The sequence below is a fragment of the Pygocentrus nattereri genome, chromosome 2 (genome assembly GCF_015220715.1).
Source record: "Pygocentrus nattereri isolate fPygNat1 chromosome 2, fPygNat1.pri, whole genome shotgun sequence".
Classification (NCBI taxonomy): Eukaryota; Metazoa; Chordata; class Actinopteri; order Characiformes; family Serrasalmidae; genus Pygocentrus; species Pygocentrus nattereri.
Window position 1 is genome coordinate 49,614,933 of NC_051212.1, and position 15,793 is coordinate 49,630,725.

The 15,793-nt window shown below is 40.2% G+C and overlaps 1 protein-coding gene across 1 annotated transcript in view; it reads left to right on the plus strand.

Moving 5' to 3' along the window:
• The first annotated feature begins 13,627 nt into the window (after positions 1–13,627).
• slc25a36a (solute carrier family 25 member 36a) overlaps positions 13,628–15,793 on the plus strand; it is a 37,383-nt gene continuing 35,217 nt past the window's right edge. Inside the window, exon 1 of the mRNA XM_017719588.2 lies at positions 13,628–14,000. Within this exon, the coding sequence (XP_017575077.1) occupies positions 13,960–14,000 (41 nt within the window). The 5' untranslated portion in view covers positions 13,628–13,959. The remainder of the gene's footprint in view (positions 14,001–15,793) is intronic.

Consider the following 15,793-nt stretch of genomic DNA (forward strand, 5'->3'; position numbering starts at 1 on the left):
CGTTTGGGAACTGAGGACACTAATTGTTGAAGCTTTGTAGGTGGAATTCTTTGCCATTCTTGCTTGATGTACAACTTCAGTTGCTCAACATTCTGGGGTCTCCGCTGTCGTATTTTGCGCTTCATAATGCGCCACACATTTTCAATGGGAGACGGGTCTGGACTGCAGGCAGGCCAGTCTAGTACCCGCACTCTTTTACTACGAAGCCACGCTGTTGTAACACGTGCAGAATGTGGTTTGGCATCGTCTTGCTGAAATAAGCAGGGATGTCCCTGAAAAAGATGTTGCTTGGATGGCAGCAGATGTTGCTCCAAAACCTGTATGTACCTTTCAGCATTAATGGGGCCTTCACAGATGGGCAAGTTACCCACACCATGGGCACTAACACACCCCCACACCATCAGAGATGCTGGCTTTTGAACTTTGCACTGATAACAATCCGGACAGTCCTTTTCCTCTTTGGCCCGGAGGACACAACGTCCATGATTTCCAAAAACAGTTTGAAATGTGGACTCGTCAGACCACAGGACCCTCAGTCCATCTCAGATGAGCTCAGGCCCAGAGAAGCTGGCGGCGTTTCTGGGTGTTGTTGATATGTGGCTTTCGTTTTGCATGGCAGAGTTTTAACTTGCACTTGTAGATGGAGCGACGAACTGTGTTCACTGACAGTGGTTTTCTGAAGTGTTCCTGAGCCCATGTGGGAATATCCGTTACAGAATGATGATGGTTTTTAATGCAGTGGTTGGTTTTGCCTTGCTGCTTACTTGCAGAGATTTCTCCAGATTCTCTGAATCTTTTGATGATATTATGGACTGTAGATGATGAAATGCACGTTGAGAAATGTTGTTCTTAAACTGTTGGACTATTTGCTCATGCGGTTGTTCACAAAGTGGTGAACCTCACCCCATCCTTGCTTGTGAACGACTGAGCCTTTCAGGGATGCTCTCTTTATACCCAATCATGACACTCACCTGTTTCCATTTAACCTGTTCAGCTGTGGAATGTTCCAAACAGGTGTTTTTTGAGCATTCCTTAACTTTCCCAGTCTTTTCTTGCCCCTGTCCCAGCTTCTTTGGAACGTGTTGCAGGCATCAAATTCAAAATGAGTGAATATTTGCAAAAAGACAAAGTTTATCCGTTTGAACATTAAATATCTCGTCTTTGTAGTGTATTCAATTGAATACAGGTTGAAAAAGATTAGCAAATCATCGTATTCTGTTTTTATTTATGTTTTACACAACGTCCCAACTTCATTGGAATTGGGGTTGTATTTGTATAACATAAGTCATGCTAGATATTGTGGTGAATGAAAACTGTTGGACAGAAGCATAAATACAAATAAATACAAATACAAAATCATGCATTCTGTCAAAGCAGTGAGGATGAGGGGGAAAAGCTTTCGGTATACTATGTGAAATGTCGTTGGTTTTTGTCAACTGCTAACACACAGTCATAATCGCCAGCCGGGTCCAGTTCTAATGTCTGACAGCATGTCTGTCTCATGAGCCACGCAGAAATGGAACAGATGTCTAATCAAAATATGGGACAAGACACTGCCGTGTTGTAGATCCAAGTCATATGAGCTCACTCTAAAACGTGCCTCCTGTTAGGCACTATCTCTGAAACCTTCAGCAGGCCGACAATCACGAGATCTGAATTAGGCTAATACACCAGCTCTCTCATTACCATTTCATGCATTTTTTCTTTTTCTTTACTAAAGGTCACTCCTTCTTGCATGATGGCACCAATGATCTAAGAATATGAAGAAGAATGCGCCTCCTTATGACATTTTCTGGGCCGTGGCTGTAAGTAGTGAAGTGTTGAACACTACACTACTAATACAGTAGGTACATACACTGACCAGTCCATCTGTTTCCCTGCATATTTTGTTAGCCCCCTTTTACCCTGTTCTTCAGTGGTCAGGACCCCCATGGACCCTCACAGAGGAGGTACTATTTGGGTGGTGGATCATTCTCAGCACAGCAATAACACTGATGTGGTGGTGGTGTTACTGTGTGTTATGCAGACACAGCAGTGCTGCTGGAGTTTGTCCACTCACTGTCCACTCTATTAGACACTCTTACCTTGTCAGTCCACCTTGTAGATGTAAAGTCAGAGACGACAGCTCATCTGCTGCTGCACAGTTTGTGTTGGCCATCCTCTAGTCCATCATCAGTGGTCACTGGATGCTGCCCACAGGATGCTGTTGGCTGGATATTTTGGTTGGTGGACTGTTCTCAGTCCAGCAGCGACACTGAGGTGTCCAGCAGCAGTGCTGTGTTTGACCCACTCAGACCAGCAGAACACACACTAACACACCACCACCACATCAGTGTTACTGCAGAGCCGTGATGTTATTTCGCGACTCTCTCGTGCTCTATTGCTTAAATACTCCATCATTTTTAAACACCTTATGATCATTACACCACCCAAAGCTACTGTGAAGACCCACATCAAGGTGAAACAAATGCAGCAAAGGGACACTGCCAACCCTCTAAAGTTGGGACCTACAGCACCATTTCAATTCTTTTTTAATCCTTATCTGCGTTGACTCACCACTCAGATGTGCACCACACTTACGTATGTTACACAAGTGGCTGCTTGTGGCAGAAGGGGAGGAGGTGACCTTGAGGTGCAGATTATTCAGAAGGAGCAAACTAATCCTTGGCCAGGTTTGCTATAGTGAGCTAATTGGCAAGCCATGCAAAATGTGCATTACAAACAATTATAAAGACACCTGTTTAGGAAAAATCATTGCTTTGTCTGGCTATAAACTTGTCAAAAACATGGTCAAATGCCTTTTTTATGTTCTTGTTCGCCGTGTCGCCTTTAGCATTCCAGAAGCCTGTTGTATCAGTAGTCATGTACAACAGATGGAGCAGTTATAAGGCCCAGTATTTTTCTTCCTTACTTAAAATGTAATGTTAACACGAAACAAGCGATTATCTTCATAGGCCTGCTTCCGATATTTATTGGGCACTGTAAAGTAAAACGGTAAAAAAATCACATTTACATTTTTTAAACTTTTTAAAACATTGCCCCTAACCACCGTTTAGGTGTTAACACTTTATTTGGCCTGATCGTAGACGCCACAGATAAGCAAATCATAAGCTACACTGTTCGAAATAAAGGTACATTTTTCATTCATCAAGGTACAAACAAAGTAAATGTACCCTCGAAGGTATAGCAGTGGTTTAAGGTCCAATTGTGAACCCTAAATACATTTTTCCCTGGTTAAAAGTACGTATATATTTACCTTTTCATTACTAACATTTTAAAACAGAACAATAAAATAAAAAGCCTGGAGATGAGACGGGGTGTGTGGAGTCAATACAACTTACATTACAGTTTCAATGGATTATGGTACAATTATGTTCCCTGACTAAAGGTACTGTGATTTCACTGGGGTGGTACCCTCAAGGGTACAAGAGGGGGACTGCCCCAGTGACTGTTTTGTTTCTGAGAGTGTACCTTCTATTGCATATTTATGAACTGTGAAATCAGCTGACACTCCCACACTGCACATGCTCCACGTTCCTCGACTTGACGTAATATTATAGCTTTTAGGAGATGGCGCGAATGAACAAATGCTCAGTTTTGGGATGCAAGAAGGAGAATGGTCATGTCCATTTTAGAGTTCCTATCCTAGACTTCCTATTCGCCAACTTCATGTTCAGATTTTCCCTTTCCAGAATATAGAATGTAACTGCTGCACCATTTAAGGTGCAACGGGAAAATTGAGACATTCGCTCGACTTCAGCTTCATGGAAGCAATAGCGTTGAATTTTGAAGGTTGAAATGCAAAACCTTCAATTAGCTGGTTAACAAACAACTCTAGCTGTAAACAGTACCACTGAGAAGCTGCTAGAAGACTCCGATTTTTCAGGTTCAAGGCCAGGTTCTTGTTCAGAATCTCCCTCTTTCAGGTTTATACAGGTAAGGTGCCTTGATGTGATCTGATTTCCAGCCTGTACCATACGGACTAATGGGGTGGTTATGTTTGATGCAGAGACTGTCCATCAAACTGCTAAGGTCCTTGCCAATCCATCAGAATGGTAAAAGGTGACAGAGAAAATGAGTAAATACAAAACGCTCCTTCTAATATCGTCTTGGGGGCAAAAAAAGAGGAAAATAGCAGAAAAACAGAAGCCAGTGTGGGGCGGAAAGCCAGTCACAGTGAGTGAACCGTTAGGGTAACTATGCTTTTTAGCCTAGTTGTTTGCTGCCAGCCTATTTACTTGCATCTGCCTTGCAGTGGGTGGTTGGAGACCAAAAGAAAGCTTCGATGACACAGCCAAGTCTTGCTGGTGGCTGAATAGTCAAGCCTAAATAAAGTTCCTCCATTAAAAGAATCAGCTCTGGATATATCATTCCAGTTCCTCTGTTCACCCTCCCTTTTAATACCAGGGTTATCACACCATTTTTCACAAAATATGATCATTCAAGCCCATCTGAGGTTTGCGAAAAATATACGCAATCATGTGATTGGCTTGAATTCATTTGGTGCAATGAGAACGCAGCTCATCAACTAAAGAACATCATGTCTCCTGTGAAGCATGGTGGTGGGAGTATCACACTTTGGTGTTGTTTCACTTCAAGTGGAACAAGTGCTCTAGTCAAGGTCCAAATATCAAGATATTTTGGCATGAAACCTCCTGGCCTCTGTCAGAAAGCTGAAGAGGTATTATACCTTCCAACATGATGATGATCCAAAACCCACATCCAAGTCAGATTACTGCATAGACGTTTCCTGGAAGCTGGAACAACAAAGATTTTTTGCTAAGTTTTGCATACGGTATGTTCTTATAATCAAGGTATTAATGCAGATGTTTCATGATAACTCTAAATTCCAGCTGCATTTTTACAGTCTGGTCATCAGATAATGATTTTATGATTTAATCATTTAGCAGATGCTCTTATATTGTGCATAGCTTACATCAACATGCAAACAGCAGAAGGGTAAGTGACAGATTTACAACCTAAAAAAAAGAAAAAGCTGTCTTATCCTAGTCCAAATATGGTGATGGGTTAATGTACAATCAGCCACACGCACAGAAAGCATGCTTGCTGTGCAGCTTGGACTCTTGACCAGTTGTTTATTTATTTTTATATGTTTAGACTTTTTTGTAGATGTAGTCTGAGGTCTGAAAATGAATTTCTAGAAATCTCTCATGCAGTATATTCAAGCCCTTAAAACAGCACGCTCTGGAAAATGTCACACTGTGATTCACTTTACTTCTTTTTGGCAAGAATTGTGATGAAAGATTTCATGAACCCTTTTGAATTGAGTGAATTCAAAGCTACAGCTAAAGTTTCAAAGATGACAAATTTTTAACGGTGGGAAACTCAGGTGTAGAGAGATGCAGCAAAAGGTGGGTGCTTACCTTTATAAAGTCATGCTAAGCCGGCCTACATGCACACATGACTTTAAGTAAGGATGGGCAGTTGTTCAGCTCAGCAAACACACAGTTAGTTCTGTTTGGGGTGTCTGAGAACCATATAGAGTGTCAACAGACTGCAGCATCGACTCTGGTAGGCCTAGGTATTACACACTAACTGAAAAAAGACAGCCAGAAGCCAATCAAGACATGAGGGCTCCCTGAGATTTTGGCACCCCTCCACTCCACTGTCAACAAACCCGAGTGAGTGTGTGACAGCATGACAGAATGACATCCATTCATATAACTTAAATCTCTTTTATAGTATTTTATATATTACTCATTACTCACTGGCTTTGGTTAGGTTCTCAGACTAACTATGTGGCACATAAACATAGTTAACAATGATTCACAAATAAAGCTAAATCGATTGTAGGTTAATGGGAATAACTTTTGTCCATTTCTGGGAATAAATTGCAAGTGTACATTACCTGCAAGTGCTGCTGATGGCTGCAAACTGCTTTTGCCATTCTTTGCTGAATTAGTAATGTGCGTAAGCAATGAATGCCCAGGCTGTGGGACTTGCATTAATGTTCTGACAATTGCATCATAGCAGTTGAGAAGAACTGCCTATTCACCTATGCTGAAGAAGAGCATTATGGAAAATCTGACCTATATGGTGGAGAATGTTATAGCATGTATGTAATGCTGTTCAAACAAAGAGCCATTGACTCGGAGTTGGCTGGTTCAAGTCTACCCGAAATCAAATCTGACCTATTTTATGATGTTGGTGATGGTGCTTGCTCATATTAAGCCCAATTTACCATATCATGTTACATTATAAGGCAACAATCTTGTTTTTTCATAATCTTTGGCTGAAGTATAGTGATTGTTTCCTGCTTCTGAAACATCTTCTGAGGTTTGCTCACATCACTTTGCACCAGGGGGCGGAGACAAATAATATTCATTAATAATATCACCTCCCACTTCCTCCACCCCCACCTATCAATGAGACAAAGATGCTCTGCTAGCTCAGAGACCCTCCTTGATAAATGCCTCACATGGAAATACTATGCAAATGTCAAAGACAGCTTTTGATGTATTTCATTTTCAGTCATGCATTTTTTATTCATTATTCGTTTTTCGAGGAAATTCCTAAAAAGATGAGAAATAAGACAATCCACTCGCATACGAAAGGACGGAGTCAAGGAAAATAGGTGAGAAAACTGGCAGCTTCCAAACCTGGAGTTCAATAAATTAACAATTAAAGAGAAAAGGGGATGAAAATGCAACCAACTTCTAAGACTGAACTTTCAACACTCTCAGAAATACAGGTACTAAACTGTCACTGGGGCGGCACCCCTCTTGTCACTGGGGTGGTACCGTCAAGGGTACATCTCAGTACCTTTAGCCAGGGAAGATAATTGTTAAATAATCTATTGAAATTAGATTTTCTAAATTGTACTGACTCCACACACCCAGTCTCATCTCCAGGCTTTTTATTTTATTGTTCTGTTTTAAAACATTAGGTTATGAAAAGGTACAAATATGGGCGCACTTACATTGTTTATACCTTGATGAATGAAAAACGTACCTGCACAGAGCCTTCGTTTCTAACACTGAAGGTGTGGAAAAACAAAAGAATGGACTAGCAGCAAAGGGTGGACACAAAAAATCAGTATCAAAATCTGTTGTTGGGGCTCCTGTGTAATTTTACATTAAATGCATTTTTCTATGTTTAAAAATGCTGAAATATGAATAAATTAGAACTTAATAAAGTAAATGAAGGGTGGTCTCTGATTTTTACACAGTACTGTACATCATGATATGAAAAAAGCGCTATTTTTAATTTTTGATTTCCAATTCAATTCACATTGTTTTTAAGAAATGTAGTAATATTGCAATAGAACATGGGAGAAGAATAGATTGGATGCCATGGATTGACAGGAGCACTTTGAGAAGAGTAAATAAATCAATGCAAATTCGGGAAACATAGACAATCAATTCCATGGACTAAGATACAAGGATACAAGGGAAACTGTGAACTGAATTGTTGTTGCCTTCGCACAGTCCTTTCCTGTTCTGCTGGGGTTAAAACCCTTTATCGCCTACTTTTAGGTATCTTATCTACGGCAAACAGGCACAGACCGATCACAGTTTTGCTTGCTCAAATTTTCTGGCGCTAGGTGATCAAAATGTTGATGTTTCAAAGGGACGCATTGCGTAATCAAAAAACAATTGAATATATAAAATTGTTTTAGAAAATAATTTGCTTTTATGGCTGTAATTAGACTTTCCCAGCCCTCCCTGCACTTATATATGCTTATACAGAGCCGTACTTTAACCTCTGTTAGACATAATCTATGCACAGCACATGCTTTAAAGCTAAACTACTGTACACTTCAGTTCTAAAAGCGTGCTCCAGTGCCATTGCTACCCCATGAGGTTATGCAATCTAATAGAGTCCAAGATGCTACGCATTATGCGATAACTCTATTCCTGCTTTCTCGTGACTAGGTTTGAATGCTAGCGTGAGACACTAACTTTACCCTAGAATGAATACGGCAGAGGATATTTATCCAAGATGCTAAGTTAAGCCAAATGGATGTATCTGATTGCCATTTAAGAAGATATAAGATGGCTTTTCTTGTCTATCATGTTTAGCTATAGTTCATCTTTGCAGTATAAATGTTGCTGAATTAGCTTTCTTTGGCCTAGCATTTTAGCAAGTAGCCACTGACTATTAGGAAAAACCTATTTACTGTATGGTCAGTTATCTAATGTGTGTTTTGAAGGACACCAGCAGTGAGTGACAATAACCTTTGCCTTACTCTTTTTAAGTCCCATCAGTTACTCACATGAGAGCGGTCATTCACTATCAGGCCATAGAAGCTGAAGAGGCTAAAAACCCAGACTGCTCTAAGAGCGGTTTTCACCAATGTTCTTGCCATTCAAATAGGTTAGACCGAAGAAGTGGAGAAGATGTTAGGTCAGCACTGTTTAGCATTTTTGTCCTTAGCGTAGGTCACAAGCCTTAGCTTCAACCCTCATTAAGTGGGCACAGTTGAGAAATACGATTAGCTCGCACATGATGTCTACTTGTTAAATTGTAGGTTTAATTGTGAAACCAAGAGGCGTATGCATTTTATTCTGATATTGGATTAGGAAACCAGATTTTCCCATGAGGAATGCTGTAACTATTGTCAGCTGATGGAGGCACTGTCACAAGAACTTTAGATTACTCTGGAAACGGTTCAATACAGTATAGTACGGTATCTTCTAGCCTCTGCTTTAAACGTAGAATAGTGCGAATGTACTGCCCCAGATTTGTTTAATATTTGAGAAAAAGACAGCTAAACATGTTTCACTTTAAATACTCCAGCCAAAATAAAAAATAAACCCTGGTCTACATCTGTTGTAAACATGCTTACTTAATTCATGCAGCAGTGCTACAGTGGTCTCAGAAGTGAGATTTTCCAGGTTATATTATGTTATATTTTAATCCCTTCTGAGAATGAATCTTGAAGGTTAAAGGGACTCTTGAAAATCTTTTTGGGTGAGATCTCAAGGACAGGCTGTTTTCATTGTTAATTTCTTTTTTATTACCTAATGAATGCAGAAGCAAACTGGATAGCTAGCATTGCTGCTAAGAATCTGTATATTTGATTTCAGTTGTACAACTGTAGTAACTGCCTTCAATCATTGTTACAATAGATGAGAGCCAGCATACGTCACTTGCCTGTCATCTGAACCACCATGTCCCATTTTGGGTAAAAAAAAAAAAAAAAACAGGTAAGAGTGCTGGTGCCAAATAGGAAATACTAGTGGCACCATGCCTGAAAGTGGCTGTGTCACATTTTGCATGTCTAACAATAAAAAAAAAGTTTATGTTTCTCTTGTTTCTCTTGAAAAGCCAAGGAAATCCCAGTGTAATGTTAGCCTGTAACAAAGGGGTTACACAGGTACCAGGTAAAACAGGGTCACCTGTATGTTCCCTAAAGTGATTGTCATGATGATCAGCATACTAATCCAAATTCAAAGTGTGTCTAAATGCTGCATTAATGCCAAGAATTGTAAATATGGCAGCCACTGGGTAGTGTTATTCACCCACTTCAATGAAGACAGACTGAATAGCCACTCAAAAACCCCTATTTCATTTCTATTTTCTATATAATGATGCTGGTCATTGGCAATGACATGACACAAATTTGTCTGACTAGCCATAGGATTTGGACTCCTAATAGCTATAAATCAGTAGGGTTTCTACTTCATGCTATTAAACTGTGTGGTTGGTTAGTGTAGTGGTTAACACCTTTGCCTTCTACGCTGTAGACTAGGGTTCAATCCCCCACCAGGGCAAGCACCCTACACTATACCAATAAGGGTCCTTGGGCAAGACTCCTAACACCACCTTAGCCTGTGTATAATGATCAAATTGTAAGTCGCTCTGGATAAGAGCGTCAGCCAAATGATGTAAATGTAAACTGTCGAAGACCTCAGAATTTGTATTTACCGCCAATCAAATTGGAGGGGCTGCTTTTACCCAAAAAGGGGTGGAGGCATTATACAAGGGCAAAGCACCCAGATGTGATGCTCTCCTCTATGCAGAGAATGGAAGTAGCACAGTAAAGTAAAAGCTAAAGTTAGTGGAGTAGCTAGCTGTCTTGATGCTTTAGCTCAGTTTGACTTCTTCTTTCTTTCTGAAAGGGCTAAAGGGTTTATTAATTTTGTGCTGAATAAAGGTAGAATTGCTGTTTTCTGTTTGCTGCGCATTGTAGTGAAAAAAAAAAGATAAATGAAAAATGAAAATGATATAAAACTGCAGATTTTCTCAAACTGATGAGGCTGACAGACATAAAGCTGCGCTACAGAATACTGTCTAGTTTTAGGCTAAAACGCCTCTTTAAAGTCAACGTAAATCATCAGAATGGATTTTTCCATCTTACCATGATGCATTTCTGTGTGAAACAAGCTACTTGGGTAGAAAATTTTTCAGTTTAAAAAAAGTTTAAATGCATAAAAATGATTTGATTGGAGTGTGAAAAGGTGGCGTTCCAAGCAAACATGACAGTCAGCAGAATCTGCCGGATTTTGTAGAAAAGCCAGGAAAAAATAAAAATAACCAGATGTTGCCAATAAATAAAGTACTAACATATTCTGTAGCTTCTGAAACCTAATTCTTTTTTAATGCTTGTAATGAGTATGTTTCTTTTTTTAAGACAGAAACGAGGCGAGCCAATGCTCAGCAGACTAGCCTGTTAGCGTCTGTTTTGCTCTCAAAAGCAAGAGGCCAAGACTTCAAGAAAAAGAAATCTGGTTAAATAAACCCCCACACAAGTGTAATAACCCAACACTTGACCAAAAGACAGACTGTGAATACGTCTGCGTGGGTCACTTCAACATTAGCTGACCCCACTCACAGCATCACAGCCTCTCAGTGAGGCAGAAAAACCTAAAATGTTCACGCAAGCAAACATCCGAAGGTGTTTAGAAATGGGATGAAATTACTACAGTTCAATGAAAGAGCAAAAAATATGATGTTTTTTTTATGACACGTAATGTGATCATGGACTTGAACTAACATGGTAATAAAGTGAATTTTAACATTTAACATTTAATTATTAGGTTGACTTTAAAAGCAGCTTTAACACTGTAGCTACTTATTGCAGTTCTTGTTCTGCACCCAACTCAACCCAACCTCTTTCATTTTTATATAAATTTATATAAAGTTTTCAGCCTTGGGACATTTGGTCCCCATAAATGATTGAAATATGTGACCACAAGACACACAAGCACTAAAACAATAAAGGTGTAAAGACTGAGCTTTGAAAAGCTTGTTGACCATACAGGTCCATACATGTTCTGTCTCTGGGTCTAGACTTAGGAACACAACGTGATTTTGTCTGTATGCAGAAACTGAGCTTTTATTGCTACAAAAGAAACAACACTTTGGATTCTAAGCTTAAAAATGTTTGACTAGATAAAGAGGTGAATGCATTTACCAGCCAGTAGTTTAAAAGAAATATGGTAGGGTTAAAAAGCCCATTCTGGCCAGGGAGAAAAGTAATGACTTACTTATAGAAGTCAATAAGTCATTCCTTATAGAATTTGACTTACTATGTTGAAATAATGACTTATTTTCTTATTTTCAGGCCTGACATCAGGAAGTCATTTACTGGAGCGATGCCCCACCAACCAACCATCATGCCTGATTAAATCAGATTTAAAACAATTAAATCATTGTTTAAAAATGAAAAACCATTTAGCAGCTCTAGAAATGACAGCAATGCCATGAATAAAAAAAAAAATTGAGATAAATAAGGCCAAAGACGTAAAAATAAGCACAATAAAAACAATAATCAACATAGGAGGGTTGGCCTGCATCACTATATGTTAGCTGCCTTTTAGCGTTGTGCGCTCTGGGAAGATTCTATATACTATATACTAGATACTAACCCAAAATATTCAGAAAAGAAGTAATCTTTCAAGATAATAATTGGATTTTTGAGAAGTCATAATTTCAAGAATTTCACATTTTTAATTTGACATACTTCTGCCAGAGAAGGAGAAAATAAATGGCAATAACTAAGAAATAAATGTTTCTATTCTACCTTGACTAAACAGACTTTTTAAATTAAATATATAAGTGTATTTAGTAGTAGTATAGGGTAGAAGTAGTAGCAGTAGTAGTAGCAGGAGTAGTAGCAGTAGAAATAGTAGTAGCAGTAGTAGTAGCAGGAGTAGTAGTAGTAATAATAATAGTAGTAGAAGCAGTAGTAATAATAGTAGTAGTAGCAGTACTAGAAGCAGTAATAGTAGTAATGGTAGTAGAAGTAGTGGTAGTAGCAAAAGCAGTAGTAGTAGCAGTAGTAGTAGTAGTAATAGTAGTAGAAGCAATAGTAGTAGTAGCAGTAGGAGTAGTAGTAGTAGTAATAGTAGTAGAAGCAATAGTAGTAGTAGCAGTAGGAGTAGTAGTAGTAGTAGAAGCAGTAGTGGTAGCAGTAGTAGTAGCAGTAGTAGTAGTAGTAGAAGCAGTAGTGGTAGCAGTAGTAGTAGTAGTAGTAGCAGTAGTAGTAGCAGTACTAGTAATAGTAGTAGAAGCAGTAATAGTAGTAGAAGCAGTAGTAGTAATAGTAGTAGAAGCAGTAATAGGAGTAATAGTAGTAGACGTAGTGGTAGTAGCAAAAGCAGTAGTAGTAGCAGTAGTAGTAGTAGTAGTAGCAGTACTAGTAATAGTAGTAGAAGCAGTAATAGTAGTAGAAGCAGTAGTAGTAATAGTAGTAGAAGCAGTAATAGGAGTAATAGTAGTAGAAGTAGTGGTAGTAGCAAAAGCAGTAGTAGTAGCAGTAGTAGTAGTAATAGTAGTAGAAGCAATAGTAGTAGTAGCAGTAGGAGTAGTAGTAGTAGTAGAAGCAGTAGTGGTAGCAGTAGTAGTAGCAGTAGCAGTAGTAATAGTAGTACAAGCAGTAGTAATAGTAGTAGAAGCAATAGTAGTAGTAGCAGTAGTAGTAGAAGTAGTAGTATGTCACAAAGTACAAGTAATAATTGCAGTACAATTATTTACATAACACAAACTGAGTGCAGTCAGCAAATTCAGTACATATCTAGTATTACAAAGCTAAATAAATAAATAAAATGGTGAGGGCAGAGACAATTACATTTCTCTAGGGTCTGTCTATCAAAAACACACACACACACACACACACACACACACACATACACAGATGTCTTTTATCTTATTTGCTTAGCTTATCTTTCTGGGTCACGGAGGGAGCTGTTATATCAAACAAGATTTATAAATTAATAGTAACTTTTAGTAACAGGCACTTTTCCTTTTCATGTACTCCAAGGTCTGCAGTAGTAACTACATTAGCTCCTTGTGGAATATGTAGCAAGATGGTGTTGTTTTTAAACACCTTACCAACAATACGTTAACATTCACGAGCAGTTCAGGAAGACTTGGAAGGACGTTCCATGTATAAAACGTGCGTGTATGTGGTTCCTCAATCTTGAAATCATCTGAAACATCACTTAGAGCGTAGCCCCAAATACACAAGACTTCAGTCACTCAGAAGCCAGCGAGGACCTCTCGAGTCGTCAACGGCGTGATCATGTGAAAGAGGCATGATGGGGGCGGGGCGTAGTGGCGTCACGCAGCGAGTCGGCCAATCGCGGCCACTGTTTTGCGGCTTCTGATTCGACTGTAAATACCGACTCTGCTGTCCGTCTCCTTTTGCTCTGCGGCTGCAGCTGGAGGACACAACAGAGGCGAGACGCTCATGCACACCGTGCGCGGGATTTTGTTCAAATAAAACATCGAATCCGGCCTGGAATTCAATGTGGTGACCGTCACTTTTTGTGGCAGATACAAGCGCTGACGAAAAAAAAAAACAGCACAGTAAGCAGGCTAGTCGAGTCGCACTAATCAGCCTCTCCGACAAGCTTTTTTTTTGGCTGAAATCTCACCACAAATCGACATCGTTTGGCATTTGAAGCAGAGGGATCTGGTGGGTTTTGGGCGGCTGGCTGCCTGCCTTTCGCCTCGCCGAGTGCCGCAGCCTCGTTGGCCGAATGCTAAAGGATGAGTCAGAGGGACACCCTGGTTCATCTGTTTGCTGGAGGGTGAGTAGCCCCGTAATGACTGCATAGAGGTCTTTGCTGCACGTAACGTTATCGGCTCTCATTCACCCGCATATAAACAAGCCTGCCAGTGTTTTACAGCGGGCTCGGCTCTTCATTCAAAGAACCTGCCTTTCTCGCTCCGTCATGGCCAGTACTCACCTACCCCAGCTCACCTAGGCCTGCTAACGTTACCCCTAACACGAAGCTCAGCGTCTTGTTCCAATTTACCCGTTCCACCTTAAATGGTGCAGCAGTTACGTTCTCGGCTCAGGCGCCACAATGTAATCGCTGCATCATTTAAGGTGGAACGGTCAAATTCGAAAGGGAAGCTAATTTCAGCCTCGTACGGCTAACGTTAGCTCGCTTAGCACGAAGGTAATTTGAAGCTCGCATTATTTTATATAATTACGTTGCTGCGAATGTAAAAATACACAGCTTAGTATATATTTACAGCTACGTGAGTCAACCAGCGAGCTAGCTGGAAGCTAACTTTGTTTCTATGACGAACGTCACTAGTGGTAACGGTAGGTTAACTGTCAGTGTCATGTAATGTAACACTACAACCTCCTGCTATTGTTTCTGGAATATTCTAGACGGCGAGGTGTTTCACACATGGACGTTATTCCCGTTTATCGAAGTAAACAACGAGAAAATGATACGTTTTTAAATAAACGAGCGGTTTATGTTGCGTTTATCCGAAAAAAGTCCACAAAATCAGGCTAATTTATGCCAGCCGGTCTGTGGCGAGATGTTTTGACAGCAACCACTCACTGACTTGTAGATACTCCTATAAAAAAGATGGTTCTTCAGGGGTTCTTTAGTAAAGACAGTGGTCCTATTTTGAACCACGGGTTCTGTGTAGACCTATTTCATGTCTAAATGATTCATTGCATGATGAAATGCTGCTTCAGATGAATGGAGATAGAAAATGCGTCCATACAGCGTTTTCAGTGGTGCTGTATAGAACCATTGTCAAAAAGGTTCCATGTATAACCATATGCAGCGCGTTCTCCATCAGTCTGAAGAACCGTTTCACCATGCAGAGAACCATTTCAGCATCAAATACGCATAGAACATAGTTATTTGGGCATGCGCGCTGTTTCTAGAATGACTGGACAGTACGCTGAAGGACAAAAATAAGTCCTAATCTCTAAGTTGGACGCTGGCACCAGCCTAACAAAAGGTCAAACTGCGGGGGCGACTGGCCGTGGTGCTGTGCTATACGGCAGGTCATCTTAGGTGGATCATTTCTTAGAAAGAAACCCGAATTGTGGGTATAAACAAGCATTTGCAATTAGTTGAGTTAGAAGTGGAAGCAAAAGGTATAAGTAACAAGTGTTTGGCGTGTTGCGCTTGTCTTAAGTTATACTTCTTCAATCCCACCTCCGCATTTAACCCATCCGTGAAGTGAAACACCACATACACACTAGTGAATACACACACACTAGGGGGCAGTGAGCACACTTGCCCGGAGCGGTGGGCAGCCCTGTCCACAGCGCCTGGGGAGCAATTGGGGGTTAGGTGTCTCGCTCAAGGACACCTCAGTCATGTGTTGTCAGCTCTGGGGATTGAACCAGCAACCTTCCGGTCACAGGGCCAGTTCCCTAACCTCCAGCCCACGACTGCCCCCAACTGCTTCACACAGAATTCCACAGAAAATTAATACACAAAATTGTGACGTATATTAAGATATTGCCTAAGTCTAAGATATTGCATTGCAGTCGCTTTGAGATAAGATTTGCACAAAGATGTATAGTCTGTTCATGGTGAAGAGGTACATGCAGGGCACTGTA